Consider the following 24,241-nt stretch of genomic DNA (forward strand, 5'->3'; position numbering starts at 1 on the left):
CCATACAGAACTACAAGGAGCTGAAAGAGGAACTATATAGAATGTAGAAAATATAGGCCAAAGTTGTACTTGTGGTAGCAGGAGTACTTTGAGCTGTGAAACTACAGCCAAGAATGTGGCTCGAAGAGATTACAGGAACAACATTCAAAATCTCTCTGAAGAAAAGTGCACTTACAGGTACCGCGATGTCAGGGTGCCAAAACCTAAAACTGGAATCAGAGCCTCCTTAAGCCTTTTATTTGATTAAAATACCAGTATGTGAGAACTTTTCCATTGTATTTACATAGATTTTTTTGGCATCCAGCACTTATCCAACTTAATAATGATAACAATGCCTTTAATTTATAATGCACTTTACATACAAAATCTCAAAGTGCTACAATACATTTAAAAGAAACATTTTAGAAACAGTAGTAATATGTTAGAACTTAAATAACTTTGGTTTTCTGGATGTGCACACAACTGTTCAGTCTACTGAAGTGTAAACCTCCCAGACCTTGAGTGCAGAACCTGAGCTTGTATGTGATGCACAGAGGTGTAGAGGTGAAATCCTGCACCCACATTGAAAGTACCATCGTGAACCTCTGTGTGTACTGCATCCTCCCGCTAAAGAACTTTGCTGTCACACGAAAAAAGCATCTAGTGCAACTTCCACTTGAGGAAACATGTCCACATCCTCCAGAAGCAAACAGTGGGAGGAAAGTGACAAGAACAGCAGTGTTAGGGGACTTACCATCGTAAACTGGGAGTATAAAGGGAAAAATGACTGTGGGCAGGTAGATGTGAGTTAGGCCATGTGTAAGTGAGCCTTGTTCTAGCTTTGCTGGCCTACAGTGTATCTCTTGTGTCTTTGAAGTGAAGCACTTAGGGCTAAAAGTACAGCCTGCTGGACAAGATGCAAGTTTCTCACAAGGGCTTACTAACAACTCATCTCTTTTAATGATGAGAGGAAAGCCATAAGGTTTTTCGACCATGACTCATCCATGGATCAAAACTCAAAACCTCACAGAAATTTGTTTTTTCATTCTACCCTTCATTTCTTGGAGATGGGAAAGCTTTGTAGTTTGGCCACGAGGTTGGAAATGTTAATTTATTCTGAGTACTTGAGTACTTTCTTCCTAAATCATTTAACCTCTTAAGACCCAAGCTTTGGTTGGGCTTGCATTTTAGATTTCTTCTAGTTATTTGGGATGAGGAGTAACCAATAAACATAATAATCGATTTATTTTGTTATTAGTATTGATGTTGTTATTTTATTATTCTAATTATTATTTTTATTATTATCATTTTTATGAACAATATGCTCTTGTTGAAAAAATGTTCACATATTTAGATGCCGGGTCCTAGGAGGTTAAGCAACCATTGTGCTTCCTACTTTAAATGTGGAGAAACTAAACACTAGGCTCAGTGTGAATAATGGTCTGTTCTGTCAGTGTCCCCTCAGGGATCGCTTTCCACTGGAAATGTCTGCAGTAATACCTCAAGGGTTGTGGCCCTTAATGACTGCAGTTGCCGTAAAAAAAAAGAATCTTAATTAGGCAAAAAACACCCGTTAACTTGCCTTGATAGGTCAGTTTGAATCCCGGTCTGTTCTCTGAGTGGTCACTGTAGAAGTGGATGATCGTCAGGTGGGTGGTGCTCGATAAAGGGGGAGGGATCTGTGAGCCAGTAAACTGACCAATAAGGGCAGAGCTGTGCTGAGGTCCAGCCCTGACCTCGAGGAAGTCATGGTTGTCTTCCGAAGAAAAGTTTTGGAACTGAACATGGGCTCCTAGAATGCAAATGATAAAGACACCTGATATAGAACAGCATAAATATTATAACAATATATAAGAATTGAAGGACAGCTTATTTAAATACCAGACAGGATCTAGCAAGTGGCACTGAAAATAACTATTGGGAAAGTTTATATTTGTCTTACAGTGTGCATAGAGACACAGTGTCAACATAGAGACCAAGTGCAATATGTTTACATTATTACTCCGCCAAAGAATGCAAATTTGTTAAGGATTTCCGTATCATTGCGAGACAGCGGCATGGTGTCACTGTAACTATCACAGTAAGTGAAGGCTACATCAGCTGCCTGCTGACAATCACATGATTGCAGTCCTACTACTAAAAATTGTCTATTTTATTTGGTGTTTTTGTGCAGTTATTTTAATAACTTGCACCAAAGGTAAAGCTACACTTCTTTATGTTTGAGACAATTGCAATAAAAGCCATCAGAGCTTTAAAGAATCCAGTTTTGTTATCTTTTGAGTAAACTATTGCCATGCACACACAAAAATAATGATACAAGCTGTGCCCTATTCAAAGCATCAGCTACTACAGTCATCTAACTGCACACACCATGTGTCAGCCCCCCGATCGAGTATGTGGTGAATCTGTTGCTGATTTTGTGCTAAAAAAAGATGGTCTGGCTGGTGCTTCCCAACCATGCCAACACATGTACTGAAAGTGACACCTTCTTTTTAGGAATGCACCTCCATCCCATAACACTTACCATATCCAGTTGGCAAGGTGATTTGCCAGGTGCAGTCCAGGTTGCCGGGGTAGTTGCCAGGGAAACCTGGACTGAGGATGACACCACTCATCTCAGACAGCACCGCACCACAACGAGCTGACAACACAGGCACAGCAAACACACTGTTAACACATGGACACTGTGGGCTAGAGATCATCACTTTAACCTTTCTGCTTCAACAGACAGAAGGTTACATCACAGCAAAAAACACTATGTGTGCAGGATTTCCGTAAACACTGCAGTCCCTACGGCAACAAATCATTTAAAAAAATATATATTACGGTACCACTCATCTATTGACAGATTTGGACATTAAAAAAGGTTGATGCAAGCATCTCTAACAGAAATAGGTAATGCTGGACTTGATAAATAATGAATACAGGATGTCGGAACAGTGACTCTGGTGAGTCCTGACATGTCAAGGTTGAGTTTAACTGGAACTGGTTTCTGAGATCTTGCACCAAGGACTGAATTATTCAGACCTTAACGCACACATCAATGGAATCAAGGTTCCCTAATACTATTGCAGATTTTGGGAAACCTTGGCTCTCAGTTCTCTTTGTAACCAGCAGACATATTGATCCCATAGATCACTGAACCTACATCTGCCTAGAGTTTTTTTTCTTCCACTAATCTGATTTCAAGCTCATACTATCAAAAACAACAGTTATGTCACAGTTAAGAACTACACATCTCATGAATTCCAATAATTTATTTGATGAGGAATTAATATTCAGTTAATATCCCTGCAGCATGTTACTGTAACTGGATGCAGTTTAGTGTAACTATTCTGCTGCCAGACACATTCTGATGAAATGTAAAATAAGTAATAGAAATTCATGAAAAAGTTAGAACTTGGTTTAACACACATAACCACATGCTTTTGTCTTTAGACAGAGACATGCTAACATCTCTAATCTACTTGAATACATCTGCGGCTTTGCTGTAAACCTTGCACCTGCAGGACCTATTTTCTTGAACATTCATAACCCAATTCAGCCAGAATGTGTGAGTATGCTACCTATGCAAAGGGGTGGTGGGTAGTTCCATCGACGCACAGTCCCAGGCATGCAAGAAATGTGAGAATGGCCCTGAAAGTGATAATACAATGGGTAAGTTCAAGAAAAAAATGATACTTTGAGGAGGAATGTTGATACATTTTCATTAGCAAAGTGTATTTCATTTCTTCTTTCAAGAAAATATCACAGAGTAGGAAAAAAAATGGTGCAGTCTTAGCATTTTCTATGACGAGAAATTTCATTTTCTTTTCATGAAAGAATATAACAATACCCCTGGTGTGAATTTAAATAAAGTAAAAATTCACCCATTGTGGAGAAACTGCACTTTGAATTATGCTTGCTAATTGTTAAAGATAGCAGTTTGCCCCTCTGCACAGCTAGTGGTTTTTAATATTTAAAATTTAATCTGCTTCTAAAAAACAACATTTGAAATTGACCAAATTAATACCAGCAACAAGAAGCAAGTGGCACACAGTGGCTTTTTATGTGAAATCTGTATGTAAATGTAATGGTTGGTCTGTGTGGATGCTCACTACCTGTAGTGTGTAACCTGGCTCACAGCTGAATGCCACCACCTCATTCACCATATATCTGTCTCCAGATTTAATGCCATTGGCTGGTATCATTGGTTCTGGACAAGTGGTGAGACCAACCGCTGCAACAACAGACAAAAGAAACAGAAAAAAAAGAACAAAAACACAATGAGGCATTGCAGTACTGATCATGTTGTGTAATCATGTTGTTCTTTGTAAACTACTGTCATTACGTTCTATACTGAAATGACAGCAGAAAATCTTTCCCTTGCTGTTCTCTGCCATGACTTTACTGCAGGACTTGCAAGAAAGACTTTACAATTGCTTTTCCCGTCTCCCTCCTTCGCCCGTATGTGACCTTTCTCTTGACTTGAACAAGTAATTTACAACACACCATTGGAGCACGCACACCAGTTTACCTAATTTCCTAAAATGACACTGTCTCTAAGTTTTTCCACACAATTACAGAGAGACCTGACGAAAAACTACTTCACCAGATTACCTCACAAGTTTTCTAATGCCTTTTTCTTATACGCAAGAGCTCATTTTTTTAAATTGACAGGTAGTACAATGAAAAAGCGTGTACACTGTCAGGGTTTTAAAGCAGCTTCTGAAATGTGCTTAAAAATATTTGAAGGTAACACAATGACTTTGGTTATTTATTCCCAACACAATAAAGGTTAAACACATCCTTAATAAGTTTGACAGCAGCGGGCCCTTTATCAAATAGCATCAGTGGGGGTGTATCTGTGTGTTCATTTGTATGTGCGTGTGTATGTTAGTGTGTGGAAACTTCCGCAGGAGACTGCCCCAGAGCAGTTACCATGGCAACACAGGGGTGGAAGAGGGATAGAGAGTGAAGGAAGGGGAGACAGAGGAGCGAATGTTTGTGTGTGTGTGTGTGTGTGTGTGTGTGTGCGTCTGCTTGTGTGTCTTGTTGGTTCATTATCTACCTTCCTACCAACAAAACGTTGTGATCCCACTGAGCTCACACACACGTCCAGGTGGCTCTGCCCCACTGAATGACATTTGTGAGTGTGTGCACATGAGTGACTCTTTCCACGAGAGCGCGCTTACAGATGGGGATGAAGGAGACTTTTTTCTTTTGACGGAGTATAAGTGAAAAAGCTGCACGAGATTGTACACAGACACACACACACACACACACACACACACACACACACACACACACACACACACACACACACAGGAGGAGTGTATTATTAGGCAGAGCATCAGCAGGCTGTCATGACAACTGATCAATGAAACTATTCCATTTGGCTGACCATCCTTCTCTCTCTCTGTGTGCTAGCACACTGTTCCCTCTCTTCCTGGGCTATGAGAGAGCAGTAATGCTCAGTAAAATGCTGACAGTACCACAAACCACCCCACTAGAGCCACTAGACTACAACGAGACAGTGTCAGCATTTAAGTCTAACTGACTGGATTTACTATACTTCTGTTTCAGTTTATGTGAGGACAGACAAGGGAGAGAGATGTCTCACTGTGCCTTTTAGAAGAAAGGCCCTTCAGTCAGCCTAAAATGATAAGAGCATCATCATCACAATCATTCACAAGGTCTACTCACACACATTACCACATTAGCTGGCTACCACATTAGCCGGAAAAAATACTCTAAAAACATGTGAAAATGACGTGCTATTTTTAGGCGCGAGGGTTTGTTTTTTCGTGTTTGTAGCAGGAAAGAAACACAGCGGAAAACAGAAGCCAGTGCGGTGAAAGATCAGTGCACAACAGATAATAGAGTGTTTGCAAGGAGGATCAGAATGAAGAATCATCTGAGGGCAAATAGTAATTTTGGCGTGCCTGCTCTTGTCACCTATCGAATGGGTAAGTTGAATGATCTCTGCAAAACTTTGTGTTTAATGAAAAAAGTTGAAAGCACGCTTTGTGGTGAGGCCTCCTGTTCCGAACCTCGAGTGTAAACCTGGAACAAATTCTGCTACAGATTAAAGTGTTGGCACTCATTTTGAGATAAGCAAAACTACCGTCTGAGACCTGCAGGAGCTCCTGGGGTGAAGTAATGTATAATTTTTTTTTCCAAGGTGATCTTGTGGAAATGGGAAAAAAATAAATCCATTCTTTCTGGCGAACAATATGAAACAGCATGCACTATGATGATTTTGCTACACAAGAGAAAACATTGGACTTAAATCAAGAAATGTAGATAGATGTTTATAATAATACAGAGGGTATAGAAGATCTCTGTGCTTTCTTTGTTCCTCTGCAAGCAGCGCTTTAAAATGTACCCTCTGTGTGCATTTGCTAGTAAAAGGTATGTTGAAAAGCTTGAAGTTGCTACATTCACTAGTACACTGAAGCTAAAACATAGACACAATATACTGCCCCTAAAAGTGACCAGTCTTCCTGGTTTTCATTCATAGTGACGGGACACCAAAACACACAGAGCTGAAAAAAGAAAAAAAAAGTCTATCTAGCCACAAACGTGTACATACACCTACACACACACACACACACACACGCAAATCTACACACAGAGTAATGTGCGTACACACACACACTAAAACTCTCACACAAACTCACAAACGGGGACATGTTCATTGATCTAGAAGTGATTCTAAGCTAAAACAACTACAAAGGCCTGAAAAGCACAACCGTGTCCTGACAGGTGTGTAACTGCATGATGTTAATATCTGTGCCTATACCTTTTTCTGTGTACATACTCACATGTGTATTTCCCTTCATTTTAGACTCATGTGCATGTATGACACAGGCAAAACCACGTTGGTTATGTGTATGTGTCTGTGTGATTCTGTTTACATCCCTCTAGGTATGTGTTATGTGTGTGTGTTTCCATGTGGGCCTCAGTATGTGTGTATGCTCTCAGGCAGTACCAGTTCAGGTCACTGACTTGTTATTTGATGTCGAAGTTTTGGCTGCAATGGTGTGTGTATGTGTGTGTATGTGTGTGTGCATTTTGAGTTTCTGGTAAAAAGAGACCTTAGAAAAACTCCTTGGTTATAAGCAAGGGTGACCTTTTTTGTAAATCCAACAGCCCACCACTCTGTTTATCTATCTTTTTATGTTAAAAGCTTGTACTTACTCTTGTATTCTAGGTGAAAGCCTGCTGCCACCACACTAATGTCACTTTGAAAGTGCAGAAGGAGCTGGTTGGATGTTGAGTTGAGAAGAGCAGGAGCTGTTGTTCCTGTAAAAGATGATAAATAATAACATGACAGAGGCAATCGATGAGTTTTTCTCATCCAGTTTGCAAAATGGTTAAAGTTTAATATTCATAGTGGTTATAGTCATAGCATTTTGGAGGCTCACATTGACCAGATGATAAAAATAAAAATTAAGTCATATAACAAAAGCATTGAAGTTTTTGTTACACAACACCGTACATACAAGAACAATTAATAAAAGAAAAATATGGTGTTGCTTTTTCAGTAAGTGAGTTTTGAACTACATCTTGTTTAAATTTTTCAGAGCAGCTGGGAAATTATGTGTGGTGAAGGTGAACAACCTTTCACCCTCCGTGGACAGCTAGCATTTTAGTGTCCTTATGTGAAGCAGCTCTTATCTGCCTCAGTGAAGCTGCTCAGTGGTCAACACCAGATCTCTGTGGTTATAGTGGGCAGCTCCCTGGTGTGCGTTCTTTCGAAGGGCACAGTCATTTGTGTGTGTGTGTGTGTGTGGGTGCAAATGTGTGTGTGTGCTGCCCTGTGGGCGGCATGTTTCATGTGTGATAGCTGTGTGACAGGTATGTGCTCAGGGCAGGTCACAGGGGAAACTCCGCAGGGAAATTGTAAAAGGTTAGATCATTCTTTATCCCTGCCTGTCTTCGCCCTCTCCCTCTTTCTTTCTTCTTCTCCTCCCATCCTCAATCTCGTGGTGAAACTCTTCTCAGCGACGGCTTCGAATTTGAAAAACTGTATGTCTTAAAAACATTTATTCTTTATTTGAGATATATATCATATTTTTTTGGTATTACAACTCATCCATCATTGCTCTCCAGTGTATGCTGTATGTCTGTGTATCTATGGCTTAAGACCTGTCATCTCTAATTCATCATGGATCTTGTGCATATGTGTCTTTGTTTGTGTGCATTTGTCTGTCAATCTATGTGTGGGCGTTTGTGCATCTACAGTTTACTAGCCGTCGTATCTCATCCATCATAGAGCTTCATAGTGTTTGTGTGCATGTGGAGTTTAGTTGTACTGCAGTTTATGCAATTCTGTGAATGTGTGAACATCTTGTCATACCAGAAAATGACCCTAATTTAGGAGCTGTCATGTCTCCTCCATCGTAGATCTCCAGAGAGTCCCAGTTGTGCTCAGTAGCAAACGTCATTACTTGTATCTAAACAGCAAACAATAAAAATAAATGAACATGACAGCTTATGACAGCATGTGCATCCTTCATAAGTACTGTATACACAACACACCATTTATGTTTTAATAAAAGTGCATTTCGGTACCTGAATCCCAGCCCCTTCACTGACATGGATCCTCCACAGACAGTTGAGGCTGTTTGGGTAGGGCTCAGGATAACCAGGAGACAGTATTGTGCCACGACGTTCAGTCAAATTGCCGCTGCAGGGAACTAGGATGAAGACATAAAATATGGATTTCTTGGCAAGATTTATTAACTAAATAGCTAACAGATAGGACAGGATGTTGGATTAAGGCTGGGCATGCCCGGAGACAAACAATATGGTATTCAAATTACCACTGCAGGGAGTCAGAGAGAGGAAGCATGTTAACAAACATTATTTATGGTATAAACTGAGGTGACAGTTGAAGCTGCTTGCAAAATGCTAACTCTCAGCAGAGAGAGGTTTCATACAGGCATACAATTAGTGTGTCAGAATTAATGTCAAAATCCCAATTCTCAATCACTCTCATGAAATAGTACAGAGTGGAAAAGACAAATTATTTAAGGCCTTTTTTTTACATCCGTTTTCTCCTCTGTACTTGTGCTTTTGCAAAACTGAAATATCCCGAGCCAAGTATTAGTTATATTATATATAAGTTAAGATATAAATATCCCAGAATGCATTTCATGCCAAAGAGTGTTGATAGCAGAGATTCTGAGCCAAATTCAGTTCTGTGGTTTTCATCCCTTCTTTTTTTTTTAACCACTTTATTAATTAATGATACTTTTTTTCAGGCAAGAAAGTCATTTAGAGTTACAGTTATCCAGATATGCAATAAATACCTATTAAAATCTACATCCAGCATGCAGTTCCTCAGATCTCTTTTTTTTTTTCATGAAGATGTGAGGAGCTGTGTGCTGGGTGATCGCCCAGTCATCTTGGCAGCTCCCAGCCTGCTCTCGAGATGACCAGCTCTGTAATGTCCATCCTCATGCTGGGGGGAAAAGCCTTATCTCAGCAAGCCCTTTGGCCATTTACTGTTGTCATGCAGCATTTAGATATATGACGTAACTCTATCTGGAAGATAAGATTCGGTGTTAGAGTTGAAATATATTTTTTCCTGCCAGCGTGTCTGAACATTAAGTTTGACTCTGTGGCGTTTGGGGTTGTTATATGTACAGATATCTCTGCATGACAATAAAAATCAATACATTTATAGAAATGACAATGAACTGAGGCTATGTAATACATAGTAATTTTGCAATTTATTTTTCAAAAAAACCCTGAGTTTTAACTAATTGGTCTCAGTGCAGTTGTGCAGAAGAGTAATCACCACAGTGGAAAAGAACTGATGTTATCTGCGTTTCCAATTACGAATGAATTCCCTTTGCTTTGGAGCTGCAAAAGTTAGCTGGTTAGATTCTTCATGCATTTCGGGGTCATTGACCTCACCTATACAGGTTGGTGTTGTCGCATTCCACTGTGCGAGAGCACCTGGTACAGACTGGCACCGAATTGCACTGGATCCTTTCAGTAAATAGCCTGGACTGCACTCGAATCGAACGACAGAACCTGCTGAGAACTCTGAACCGATCCGTCTTCCATACCGAGGCTCTGGCACTGAACTGCACTGACTGTCACTGGTTCGAGGCACAGCTGGAATCATGGCAGAAATTAAATAACACAAGAAGAAAAAGGAAAGAAAAACAGGAACAATTCAGCAAAAAGAATTTGATCTTTAAGTTACACTGAATATAGCCTATTGTGCAGAAGTGTATGTATGTGAGAGAGAAAGAAAGACAGAGTCAAAAACAATGAGTTACCTTGATAGACGAAGTGAAAGCCTCTAGCTGACTGACCACTCTTAGCATTGAACCGAAGCATGATCTGATTGGAAGTTGCCAGTGGCAGTGTCTCACCTGGGACAAACAATTACACACAAATACACGTGCACACTCAGATATAATAATTATGAACTAAATGCTAAAAACAACTTAACCTTTTCTCCTGAAATCACACAGCAATTCTCTCCCTCTCTTCCTCCCTTTTTTTTGGTGAAGAAAACACCAGCAGCAACAACCTGTAGATCCATGTGAACACACATATGCACAAGCAAACAATACAAGAACTGCTCCACAAGCACAAACCATACATTTAACTTTATAGTGAACGTCCACAGAGTTGGCACTGGCTTAAATTCATAATGTAGCATTTAGCAGAGTTTTTACTTCATTTTCCTCTTGTGGTAAAATGTGGGCCTCACAAGAACGAAAATGCAATAACAAACACACACACACACGCACATACACGCACACACGCATGCAGGCACGCACGCACACACACACACACACACACAAGCTCACTGGCACATAGAAACAAAGATTTATGTGCACACATATACACAGGCAAACGAAGTAACAATGATAAATGAGAAAAACATGGCCTGGTGTGGCTGACATTTAGAACCATCATTAGCTGCACTGGTGTGTGTGTGTGTGTGTGTGTGTGTGTGTGTGTGTGTGTGTGTGTGTGTGTGTGTGTGTGTGTGTGTGTGTGTGTGTGTGTGTGTGTGTGTGTATGTGTGTGTTTGTATGTGTAAGTTTGGTACGAGTGTATGTGTGCTAATATGTTTGTGTGTCTGGATAATCAGTTAGTTAGGTGGAACAATGTGCTACAAAGCTGTTTGCCCAAGTGAGTGTGTGTGTGTGTGTGTGTGTGTGTGTGTGTGTGTGTGTGTATGTGTGTGTATGTGTGTGTGTGTATGTGTGTGTGTGTGTGTGTGTGTCTGTGTCTGTGGGTAATGACGCAGATAACATTATTTTGTAAACGCCTGGTGTGTTTCCGTCTATTTTAGCCCAGAGGGGAAAATTCAAACTCAAATGAACTTTAAGGAATAAGCCACCCATTCTACACAGTATAAACTGGCCTGTTTCCCATGAACTAACTTAGATGGATAGTAGTTGGGAAGAAAAAGGAATTGCTTAATGAGCAGCTACATCTAGCCAACAAAAACTGTCATGTCGTGTGTTGAATTAGGCTCACTCAAACATTCAGGTATTTAAAAAAAGCGCATAAAAGCACAAATCTAAGCTGCAGTGTAAAAATAAATATAACTTGTCTGGGGGACTCCCATATCTGTCTACATGTGTTTGTGTTTTCTCTGTTTGACTGATGTTAATATCATCTAGTTCTGTAGTACTGACTAGGCAGGTGTAGTCTTATCCTTTATTAAACAGTTTCATTTTTCTCACCCATAATTCTACAAGCATAAAACGGAACCAACATAACAGAGAAAATATTTAAAAAGCCCCAATTTCTACAGAAAGAAACAAAATGTCAATTCCAGGGGGATTTCCCTGCAGCATGCCCCCTGGCCATGATACATGAAACTCGCACTAAAGTAAAACTCTGAGGCAATGGCATCACATTTTGCCAGCAACTATGTTAATCAATATTTCTACAGATTTCATTCTTCTTACTGTGTCATCTACACCAATTTTTTCGCATTTTTCACTTCCCATCCATACTGAGCGTTCCACTGTGCAGTGACTCAAAATGCTGTTGGGAGGACTCAAAGTTGTGGGATAAGGAAACCCATGGAGGATTGTGTTAAGGAGTATCAGCGCTACCGTATGTTGTATGGGCCCAGTGAGACGCTTTTCCACTGCTGATTTCCTCTTGTAAAGATAACCCATAATGGATTTTCACCAAATACATCATTGTCAGATAAATTGTGATAACGACCACTGGTGCTGTGTTCTACAGCCCCCCAGAGCTGCTTTCTTACAGACAATTTGGTGTTTTTCTCTTTCAAGGATGTGCTCAGGGGTGCAAAATAAGGAAAATAGGGGAAACACATTAGGACTGGATGGCAGCTTTTAAAAAACATGTCAATCTTAGTCACAGTAAGTAGAAAAAAACAATCAAGCAACCATTTCCTTGATGACAGCATAACCGAAAAGCTAACCCTACCCCGTGTCTGACAGCAGGCTCACCTGAGTGTGACCCAGCCAGGGAACTGAGCAATCGGGCATTGTCATTGGCTCCATCAAACAGCTCCACTGAGTCATTCATTGCTGTCTGGAAAACAGCAAACTGACCAAAAACCACTGAAAACAAATGCCAGAGAAATAGACAAAGATAGAAGTTAGCCATTGAGTTGGTGCATTCATTTTAACATTCATTACAAACTTGTACAAACTTACCAAACTGTGGGGAAACTGTGATATAATAGGAGCAAGCCTGTCTTGTAGTGTAGTTTAAAGGATAGTTTGGAGACAAAACAACTCCCTCAGATCCACCATACTGTCCCCCACATGGAGCTGTAGACAGAAACAGGATATTGTTAATTAGTTTTCTTTTTTCTTATGTGTTTCTATAGTACGTATTTTCCAGGGAGAAGATTTATTAAGAAACCTTTTTGTAACTAGACACATGAATATTATTTATCAAACAGACTGGAAGGACATTGTGCCTATTTACTAAGGTGCATCTTCTGTGAAATCAGTGTCACTCTCTTCTGTATGCATTTGTACTTAACGGATTGTGCAAATGACAGGATCACGTAAGGTTGTCTCTCTCAAACTTAATTATCAATTAATCACTTCTAAAGAGCAGGTGGGGATTTGTGGGAATTGTTGAGATTGCAATGGGAAGACACTGAATTTAATTAAACCTGAGTATTTTCTTTAGACATCTAAGCAGGCAGTGATTTGAAGGTGAGCAGGAAAACAATGCTGAATTAATTCCAAAATAAAAGTACCAAATTACCACATTAGAATAACACCAAAACAAAGAGCATTCTGAGTTAACTGAACTCACACTGATGAGCTACTACTACCTTTTTGTGATTGCACCTTTTTTGACAGCTACGAATGTGCAAATATGCTGCGGTTATCTGGGAATTTAAGGAGCTGTATCCTTTAGCTGTGCAACTGTAAAGGTAGCTAGATACTGAAAGGACAGAATATATGCCAAAACTGATTAAATATTTATTAATTTCTCTTCAATGTACAGCGGTGGAAAAAAGTTTTTAGACAGCCCATGCATTTGGAAATATTGCACTAAGAATCACTCCTAGGACTTCAAGTGCAATTTCTTTTAGTACAGTCACAGTCAGAATACTAAACAAATCCAAAAAAGCCATTAAAAACTTAAAATTGATTGGTTCCATAGAAATACATATGAAACTTTGAATATTGGATTATTTTGGTACCAGTAATCCACTAATGAATGTCGTGCTTTTCATTAAAAGACACCATTTTTGTTGCCATGCTTCATGTCTATATAAAGCCAGCACATTTGAAAGTTCTTCAGAGACAAAAATGGCTAAAACGAGGAACCTAACGCAGGAAAGAAAACACACCTGAAGATACAGATTCTCAGTCAGGAAGGATACAGCTGCCACTAGATAGCTAGGAAGTGTAGATGCAGTCCTTCAGCAGTTTGATACACTCCGCAGAAATACAGACGAACCAACAGATTGGAAGAGAAACCAAGATCTGGGCATCCAAGGGTTTCTCCAGCAAGAAATGATCACATCCTGATCCGCATGTGCAGGGAAAACCACAGAATGACATCACAGGAGCTTCAGTAGCAGTAATCAAAGCAAACTGGTGTCCAATGTTCCACCCACACTGTATGTGGCCGACTTTTAGATCATGGCTTAAGGTCCTACAGGGCTGTCAAGAAGCCCCTGATCAATGACAGACAGAAGACAGCCCGGCATCGTTGGACCAAAGCACACAACAACTGGACAGCCAGGAATTGGAAGAAAATTCTGTGGTCAGATGAGTCCAGTTTTCACCTTTATCTTCCTCCTGCTAATGCGAGGGTACACAGAAAGCCAGGCAAAGTATTATCTCCAGCATGTACAGAACCTACTGTCATGCATGGTGGAAGCAGTATCATGGTTCGGGGATGCATGAGTGCTGCACGCAATAAACCAGACGCCAGTCAAAAGCTCAGCAGTTAATATTGCTACCTTAGTGCCAACCACTGAACAGAACAGTTTAAATGAATTTAAAAATGGAAACTGTAAAAACATCAATGTAAAATGTAAATTGTCCATTGACATGAATGTGACAGTGAACAGTTGTCTTCTGATAGGTGTTAGTCCCAAGACAGACCTGAAACCTGCTCTCTCACCCAGCGCATACTGTTGACATTCAGTTCATATTTGAGGGAGTGTACACTCATACCGCACTGCAGCAATTTCTAAATCTCGTCCCCCCCCCCTTTTTTTTTTTTTTTTTTTTTAATCACATGGACTTTTTCATTAAATCTCCAGACCGGCAGGATAAATCCAGGTGGAGAAAGTGAAAGAAAGACTTGCCTCTTTCGCATTATTATCACTGAGCAAAGCCTTTAACCCTCAGCTGCTCCAGTGGAACTTCTCTGTGGCCAGCAGATCAAAACTGGATTTTCTGGGCAGCTTCCAGGTGTGAACATGTGCAGCTATGCGAGTGTGATCACGGCACTACTGAAAAAGCAAGCTGGGCTCACCTGAATAAATAAAGGTTAAAATAAGTAAATAATATTCGACTTATTACAAAAGCCCTCAGATATCAACATACACTTGGCATCTTCCCTAGTGACGCCCTGCCGGGCCTGAACTCTGGCATAGGTGTATTTAACGTTTGTTTCCATCCAAGTGTGATTATTTGAACTGAAGTCAGGTGACTGAACTGGCAAGAGAAGCATTTTGCTCTGCTTCATAATAAAATATGCCCTGAGTGTATGTAAGGATCCCTGTCCTGCTGCACTATCCTAAAATCAGAATACTACAAGTATAACGAGGGTAATGTTGTTCACTAAATATGGACGTCAACACCTTTAAGGTTGAAGGCCAGCTTTTTAACCTCAGTGCCATGGTTCCACTTAAATCAGTTTGCAGGATACAAAGACAAAACAAGACATACACAGACACACATACACAAATTTGTGTCCTATCACTAGATTGTAGCTACTGTTGTAGAACTATGGTAACAATACAACACACAACATTTTTGGCATTGGTGCCCACACAGTTACATCCGCTTTCTTGCTTCAATTATTCAGAGACATCATGTTGCAATGAAGCATTCACATTTTAATCGTATCTCTTTTTCATTTTTTTTATTTGCTGCTGGGAGTTCTGCCCATTGCACTCAAAGCTGGCGAGCATATCACTACCCTAATCTGTTATTCTTATGTATTTTTCCAAAAAGAAGAAAAAATATCCAACTAAGTGCATTTGGCTTAAAAGTTGTTTAGTTTAGCAGAAAATTCATGTCCCCAAATATCATTTAGACCCTTGTGACTCCACAGCTTTGTTATATAATTTGGAAGTATAGTGCTTTTGATTTCTATCTGTGCAGGCATATTTGTTTGTGAGTAGAAAAATTATATTCACAAAGGTACCATGGGTTGGGATTTTTTTTTTTTATGAACCCTTCTTACTTAACTCCCTGTTTAATTTAGAAAACATTTTACCTGATGTATCCTGCTGTCAGTGTTAGTCTAATTGTGTAATTATTCAATTAGTCCCTTCACATACGTACCTCCAGCGCTCTACCATCTATTTGCCAGATTATCTTTCTGTTCCCTGTAGACTATGTTTGCAGTGATTTCTTGTGTTGCTCTGTTTCCAGTGTATTTCCTGGTATATGACCTTTTGACTGTTTTCCTGGATTTTTGCTTGTTTTCCTAAAGACAAGAGGTAAAAAGTATACTTTTTACCTCTTATCTGCTCCCAGTCTCTCTTGTTTACTGTGTTGGTGGATATCTGCATCTGTGTTTTTGCCTGTTCTTAGTTTTTGACCTTTTGTCTGTACCACATCTGCTTTGCTGAATGCCTCTACAAGTATGACCTCATGCCTGTTTTTAAAGTTTTGGAAGGTGGACTTCAACCTGCCTCTGGTGTCCTGTGTCATGGTAAACATCACACTACAGATCCAGATCGCAGAGCAGAGAAAAAGGCTTATTTTTACATTTTTTATCTTATAATTCTCTATAAAGAATTAATTGAATATATTTCAAAAGAGAGGTGAGGTTTCTGTTTGCCAGATGGCAGACTGTGGGTGGCTAAGGGGAAAAAAAAAAAAAAAAAAAAAACTTTTACCTGTAAACAACCAAATCCCGTGGCAATTTAAAGCATACTACAGTAATATTTGGCCACTACATGTATCACACTAGTCCCTTTCCAGTCATTGATTTAACCTGTAAAAACTCATTAGAGTTACATATTTGAAAGTTTTTTCACTGAAAGTAAACTAATCATGCCTCAACAAGGCTTAGGAGTAACTCTACACAGTATTGTTTCCTCTAGAATGTGTACTACCATGGTGTCCCTGTCTCACTCTCCCTGCAGCTTAAGCATTCCGGCTCACCTGTGACCCTGGTCAAACACTGTGAAACTACATGTCAAGTTGGAATATTGGAGTAATTCCGCCATAAGTGTCCAGTGGAAACCCAATTCTGAAGTTGAATAATAATATTGAAAGCAAGGTGACTGCATTAGTCACTTAGGATTGCTAGGTAAAAAAATCCTGTCTATCTGATGGTACGTGTCCACAGGGGCGTTTTTTCCTTCATAAAAATGCTCCGCATCTCAACGTTGCCCGCTTGGTGGGCCACTAGGTGGTCAAATGACAGCCCTTCAGACCTTCAGCCCAGTAGAAGCATCGGACCAACATAGTGGCTCAGTCGCAAACTTTCTCTTTTATTACAAAAACAGTTCAGCAAAAAGTACTTCTGAAAGCATTTGAGTCGAGAAATAAACTGTGCAGTTGCTGAATCTGTCCTCATTTTAGTTCAACAACAGCTACTTTAGACATTTTATGAAGGTTTCACGAGGCATCGGATCTCCACTCCCTGTACCGAATTTGCATAAGGTAGAAGTCAAGTCTACTTTATGCAAATGAGCTCCGACGTGCCACAATGCAACCAGCCGGCAACACGATGCCTTTCACATAGACAATGAATAAGATGCGAGAAATTGACGGGATCCTGTGGACACATACTATGAATCCGTGCTTTTAAGACGGACATCAGTAAACTGCAGTTTCAGAGAAACACTCAACCATGGCCATGACTGCTTATTTCACTCATAATGTGTCTTTCAGCATATAAATAACACCATTAGCAAGGTGAAAAAAACCTTGACTTTCACCGGAGGGGGGTCTTTAAAAACTTTAATCACAACGTGGGAAAGTAGCGGCACATGTTTCTTTACAACCAAGACAGAAGTTCTACAGCACCCTCTTCAGAGTAGTTAATTCCTCTTGACAATAACCCAGCAGGATAAAAACTTCAGCGACTGAGTTTATGCCGTGCTGAGCTAGAGCACAGTGTGGGATTTCCTGTATCAGCGTAATGCAATTTCAAAAAGCCTATTAATCCATACTACGAATGCACGACCCAAGAGAAACAGACCTAACAGTAGCTTGATCCATCTTCAGCACCCCCAAGAGAGTTAAAAGCTCAGTGCGAACAGGGTGTGAGCACATTTATAGTGCAGGTTAGACCACCAGAGGTCAATGACATTTGTGTAAGTGTGTCTGAATGTGTGTGTAGAAAACAATGGCAACAAGCACATCTGTCAATGTCATCTTCCCCAACACACACCGCCAGCCTCGCTGTGTGCTCTTATCCCCTCTTTCCACACCTTATCTGGCCTTTACTCTTCTTGACTTGTTTTCGTTGCTATAGTGTGCACCTCTGGGTCTCAGTCCCAGTGTCCACCCACAGTATCAGCTGTGATACCTAACAGACCGTAATTGTCATCACCTCTGTGGTCGCTGAAAATGTGAGAGCATGTGGGTGTAAAGGTCGAAAGTGCTGCATGAAAAATGGGACAGCACTTTATGAATTAATATGCTGCCGGGGTCAGAGGTCTGTCTGTGGCACTGAGATGTGACGATGTGATTTTATGGGCAGTTTCATAAAAATGACGCTTGCTCATGTTTAAAATATGGTGTGATATTAGCCTACACGTTCTTAGTTATTCGCTCAGTCCATGTTTTTTTTCTTTCTTTTTCTTTTGGAGGATTTTGAGCATCCCCTTGAAGATCCCCTTGAGGGTAATTCCCTCAAGCAAAGACTTCAGCATCTCAGTCTTGTGGAAACTGTGTATAAAGGGCTCAAAAAGTCCACTAGAGAGCCCTCAAGCACTTTCCGATTTCACAGTGGGACAGCCCTGAGCCCCTGAGGACTTATCTGTAACATATGTCAAATTCTATGAGACCGTGAGTGTGCACATTAAGACTGGGCCCATATTCTTAGCTAAAGCTTGCTCAGTAAAACCGATTTACATGCCAAGAAAAAAAAAATACAGCAAAACTTTGTTTCTACTTCTTTGCTCGACAGCTGTTCTCCCACCCACTCATCCTCCTCCTCCCCGGTCTTATCCCTCTCTATTTTCTTCCTGTTTCCTAAAGCGTCATAGTAATCACCCTGATTCTTTTGTTTCTTCCTGAACCTGCGCACTGATATTGATTGATATTTTTTGCATTGATTTTTGTTGTGCTGTTGCATTCAAACCCTCAGGTCTAGAGGTCTTGTCTTGATCTACCCACAATCCCCCAGTGGTGCTGCTCTAGGCTCAGGTGTCAGCCTTATCAAAAGCCTTCACACACACATGCTTTGATCACTCACACCCTCTCTCTCTCTCATACACACACAGATACAAATACATGCAAAAAATGCGATGCAAGTCACTCTCTTTCTCTCACACATCCATGCGCTTTGATCATCCCCACACACACACACACACACACACACACACACACACACACACACACTCACACACAACACTTTTTGTAGTCCTACCTCTCACTGTCTGCGTCTCATTTTCCTTTTCCTCTCGCAGAAATGCACACACACAGCAGGGCTTAAAGTGGCAGTAAGAGTGCAGAGAAAGATTTCTAAAATGTCCTAAACTTTAAAAGTTACGTTGCAGTTCTTCTAGGAGTTTTCTGGAAACTAACACACAATAGAATCCATTTATTTTCATCATGAAACACAATGAGAACAAAATTGAAGAAGAAAATTGAGGAAAATAGTAAAATGAATTACTGCAATATGTTTATGCGCAGGCTTTTTTCATAGAAACTGCACCATGAGGAAGATTTAAAACTCTACAACTGCTATTTATAACACCTCTTACCATTTTCTGGATTTCGTGTGTGTCTGTGTACTTGAGTACAAAGGGGCTACAACATGAACGATCTGTATGCAGGAGCAGATTGAGTATTTCCTACTTCAGCAGCCAGACTGCTCATGTTCCACCTTGAAGTTTTACACATGAAAATATACTTGTGAATTGTGAATAATGTTTCCATATGGTATTTTACAGCCTGTGGATGCAACTTGCAATGTGTTCTGGCCCAAGATTGAAAAGAGTCAACAAGCATGTCCTCTGCACACCAGCAGCATTGGCAGGAAAAGAAATCCTAAATCTCAGACGTACCTAAACCAGTCAGCCTAAACAAATACAAGCTGGGTAAAATGCACTGAGGTAGGTGCACCTAGATACAACACTAATTGTACCGCATTCTCACAAAAAGAAACATTTTTTCATTCCCTTATTGATTTTGCTTATTTCCTCTCTACCATATGTTTTGATTAAACCCTACCAGAAATGTTAGGATTATGCCACAAGAAGGCCTTTAATGTTACATATATGTAAAGGAGGTGTTGATTGTCATTAAAGGGCCCCTATAGAGTTTTCTTGTAAACACATAAAGGTTATCTTTATACTCTATGTTCTCTACCAAAGAGCAGTATCTCGTGTATCCTTGAGGTCTAACAAACATGTTGGCCTTCCCTTCTTTATAAGTCATTTGAAAAGCAGATTTTTAAAGTGCTTTCAGTTCATCACTGTTTACAGCTATGTTTACTAGCTTGCAGTCTTTTTTCCTTCAGTGCCTCTGAATGTACACTACTGCATATCTTATCAAGTTACCGCCACATTTTCAGTAAAATTGTGCAACACCATTGGTTAGACTGTATCACGTCACCTGCATGTTGTGTGGTAGATGAACAAGTTAAAGAAAACTGGGACCCACTTGCCATAAAACTTCATAGAAACCTTTATAGGTAGCAAAACAGCAAATGAAATTCATCAAAAATAAATAAAACCAGCGTATATATTAAAGCAGAATTGTGAGTATATCTTTGTTGCTGCGCTAAAGGAGTTAGTGGTGTGAAACTATATTAATGTGATGATGGAAATGAAGCATTTTACAGCTTCCCTGACCTACTGTCGCTTACAACGGAAACAACAGAAATCCTCAAAATACACAAGAGCATCCATCGTAGCTACTGGTTCTTTGGTCAAAAATGCAGTGCAGAAAATGATTTCAGTCTGGTTAATCAAATAAAATAATTCCAGATTACAAATACAACATACAAACTTTCTTTTGATCTTCATTATTAGAACAGAGACATCAGGCCATAGTGTTATGAGTAAATAGCAAAAATCCCAAACAAAAACACACACTCAGAAAATGGATATAATGAAACATTTATAGTAGACTGTAAAAGTGAATATCAGTATTCGCAGGTAAAGAAAAGCATGTGTGCCCTCGAGTGTAAGCGAAGAAAGACTATAACCCCTTAGTTTTAATAACCAGTCAGACCTCATTTGGCAGCAGTAACCTCAAACTGTGTTTCTGGACCAGCAGTTCAAGAGGAAATTCTTCCTCACAGAACTATTTCAGCTTAACCATACTCTTAGGATGTCTAGTGTCAGTGCCTCTATGTGGACGTCATTCCACAGCATATCTATTGGGTTAAGGGCTGGGATCTAAGTGGGTCACTGCAAAGGGCAGATTTTCTTTGTTTCAAGTCATTCTGTCGTCCATTTACTTCCATGTTTAAGGTCATTGTGTTGCTGCATTGCCCAACTTCTACAGAGCTTCAGCTGGTGAACAGCCACTCTGACATTATCCTGTAAGATTCCTTGACAAACCCGGGAGTTCATTTCCACCTCAGTGCTAGTTAGCTTTCCCGGACCAGAGGTGGCAAAGCAGCCCCAGATTAAGATGCCTTCTACACCGTGCTTTGACTATCATACAGTATGTAGTGTTGCATGTTTTTCCCAATCAAGTTACCCTTAGTTTCATCAGTCCTCAATAAACAAACAAACAAGCAAAAAAAGACAAAATATGTTTCTGTGAATTCCATTTCTTTTAGCTCCTGAGTCAAATTAGTTTTGTTATTATGTTGTTAGTTACAATGGATTGTGTTTGTCTGACTACATTTTATGACAAATGTATACAAACCTCCAAAAATAACACAATTTCTGAAGGGTTCACTTACTTTTTCATGGCTCCATACTGTACTGTACTTGGCGTGCCTGTACGTGTGTGTGTGTGTGTGTGCGTGTGTGTGTGTGTGTGTGTGTGTGTGTGTGTGTGTGTGTGTGTGTGTGAACACTGCCTCTAGGCGGCACTCTATAATAGCTATGTCTCTCTCTCTCTCTCTCTCTCTCTCTCACTTTACCACCCTGTGTCTCTTTTCCTCTCTTACGCACACACACACACACACACACACACACACACACACACACACACACACACACACACACACACACACACACACACACACAACCCTATCAACAGTCACGGAGAATTCCTTCTTTCTCACACCAGCTCTTAGTTACCATGGAAACCAATAAAAGAGCGGTTTGAGATGGGAGGTGTTTGTGTGTGTGTGTGTGTGTGTGTGTGTGTGTGTGTGTGTGTGTGTGTGAGAGAGAGAGTGGGAGAGCAAGAAGGGGTGAGAGAGCCAGAAAGAAATGGTAAGAGAAAAATATAGAGTAAATCAGACACAGACAGAGGAGGTGGGAGGAAGGTAAAATAAGAGAGAGAGGAAGAGGATGAAAAAAATCAGAAAGAGAGAGAGAAAAGGAGAGAGAGAAATAGGTGAGTGAGAAGTTACAGAGAAAAGGAAAAGGGAAGGAGGAGAAAGAAGAACGTGCGAGAGGGGATGAAAGGGAGAAAGAGAGGAGACGGAGAGAGTGTAAGTGGAGATGTATTATTTAAAGAGGTCTCACCCTGTCTAATGAGTTTGGTCTAAAAGCCCCAGGAGCTGCCCAAAGATAGAGACAGACAGAGAAACCTCCCTAACTATGTGGTAAGAAAATTCAATGTGCAATAAGAGTCGAGGGAATAAAAGAGCAAGATTACTGGGTAGGACTGGATTCGGTTAAATTCTTCTGCTTTGACTGTATGAATCGTCTTACAGTGTCAGTGACAGAAATCTCAGCAGATCTATCCGTGTATTTGGATCACAGAAAGGGCGGGAACCAAACCAAAGATCTGTCTAGCTGAGGAAACCAATAAACAACAACTGCACCAATGAAGTGCATGACTAATACTGTTGAAAGTTGGGTCAAATAAGAGCTATTAAAAAAAAAAAAAAAAAAAAAACATGGAGTGAAATTGATTTCTGATTTTCAACATGTTTTCCAGTCTGTATGAGTACATAACAGTCTGATACAATGCTCTTTTCCCAGCAGTGATAGCATAAAAAATACAGTGTTAATGTGTAATGTTAGTCCGTGTATTAGAATTATAATGGCCTTGTATTATTTTTTTAACAACAGTATCAACCTGGGAGGAATACACATTATGGAAAAATTGTATCAAAATGAATTAGAGCATAAAGACATGAATCAATTGCCTGATAAAGTGTGAGGCTTTCAGAGCTGCAGATCAGTTCTTATTTGATAAAAGACGATTAAGCGACCTTCCATTAAGAGCCTTCACATGTGACTAAAATGTCAATACTTGGCTTCTAATCATAAATTTATTACTGTGCTGGGAGATATCTAAATATTTGACTGAATCAACTTCAGATACCCTTCTTTCTTGATTAGCATACAGCAAGTTTACAGAAAAAGTTACCAAAAATTCATTTAGCTGAATCCATTCAAGGAAGGTAGGAAGTGACTTAATAAGTGATTAAAGAATCAGTGGATTACTTCTCAGACCAAAGAACTATTTGATTGGCTTCCTGTTTGCTTATCTGGGTGGTCAACTAGTAAACTGATTGGCTGGAAACACTATAAAATAATGTGTTGATATAGTTAAGAACTATAGTGAAGCAACTTTAGCAATATTTAAGAAAATCTATTCAGCTCACAAAATGTAAAAGACCCCCACAAAAAAACAAGAATTCAGAGTGATGATGTTTAACTTTGATAGGGATTTGTCCTTTCTTGTTCTGTGCTGCTGAACAGTAAATTACCGCATCTTCAAAACAACAGCTGGACAATGAAGAGCAGCAGAGAATTTTCCAGGTTCCACTTTGGTTGAGTAAGTGCAACACATTTACATGTGATAAGTAGCAGTATTATCTTGAAATAAACTAGATGAATGAGAACATGAGATAAGATGAATTGATGAGCTCTTTTTTTCTTGCTGTCTGTTATTCGTTACTGTTCTAAAATAGCTACTCAGAGTGCAATTATCCGATCCTTATTCTCTCCCACCACCACCAACCCCCAGCCCCTCCCTCCTCACTGTCTCTCAGACATTATTAAACAGAGCTTTCACAGGAGCCTTTTTTCAAAGTGTTGGGAGCTATAAGTAAGTGTGCGTTGTCCATGCGTGCGTGTGAATTTTAAAATTCCTTCCCAGTCCTGCTGCCTTGCTTTCTGCCTTATCTGAATTTTTCTTACCCACATGGCACTGGGTCAGGTCTCCGCCGCTTTAGAGAACACACATTCTCTCTCTCACACACACACACACACGCATATACCGCGGATGGCACTTTGGCAGGTGTCACTGCATTGCCTCTCTGAGCTGTCAATCAAATA

General features: G+C 40.0%; 1 protein-coding gene across 1 annotated transcript in view; it reads right to left on the bottom strand.

Moving 5' to 3' along the window:
• The window catches only part of LOC111576189 (CUB and sushi domain-containing protein 1-like), a 427,486-nt gene that overhangs the window by 77,394 nt on the left and 325,851 nt on the right, over positions 1 to 24,241 (bottom strand). Inside the window, exons 33-43 of the mRNA XM_023281752.3 lie at positions 12,642 to 12,758; positions 12,432 to 12,545; positions 10,260 to 10,355; positions 9,889 to 10,092; positions 8,539 to 8,663; positions 8,324 to 8,420; positions 7,162 to 7,266; positions 4,080 to 4,198; positions 3,546 to 3,615; positions 2,504 to 2,620; positions 1,562 to 1,771 (exon numbers count right to left, since the gene is read on the bottom strand). Coding sequence (XP_023137520.2) covers positions 1,562 to 1,771; positions 2,504 to 2,620; positions 3,546 to 3,615; positions 4,080 to 4,198; positions 7,162 to 7,266; positions 8,324 to 8,420; positions 8,539 to 8,663; positions 9,889 to 10,092; positions 10,260 to 10,355; positions 12,432 to 12,545; positions 12,642 to 12,758 — 1,374 coding nt within the window. The remainder of the gene's footprint in view (positions 1 to 1,561; positions 1,772 to 2,503; positions 2,621 to 3,545; positions 3,616 to 4,079; positions 4,199 to 7,161; positions 7,267 to 8,323; positions 8,421 to 8,538; positions 8,664 to 9,888; positions 10,093 to 10,259; positions 10,356 to 12,431; positions 12,546 to 12,641; positions 12,759 to 24,241) is intronic.

Source organism: Amphiprion ocellaris, chromosome 1 (assembly GCF_022539595.1).
Source record: "Amphiprion ocellaris isolate individual 3 ecotype Okinawa chromosome 1, ASM2253959v1, whole genome shotgun sequence".
Lineage (NCBI taxonomy): Eukaryota > Metazoa > Chordata > Actinopteri > Pomacentridae > Amphiprion > Amphiprion ocellaris.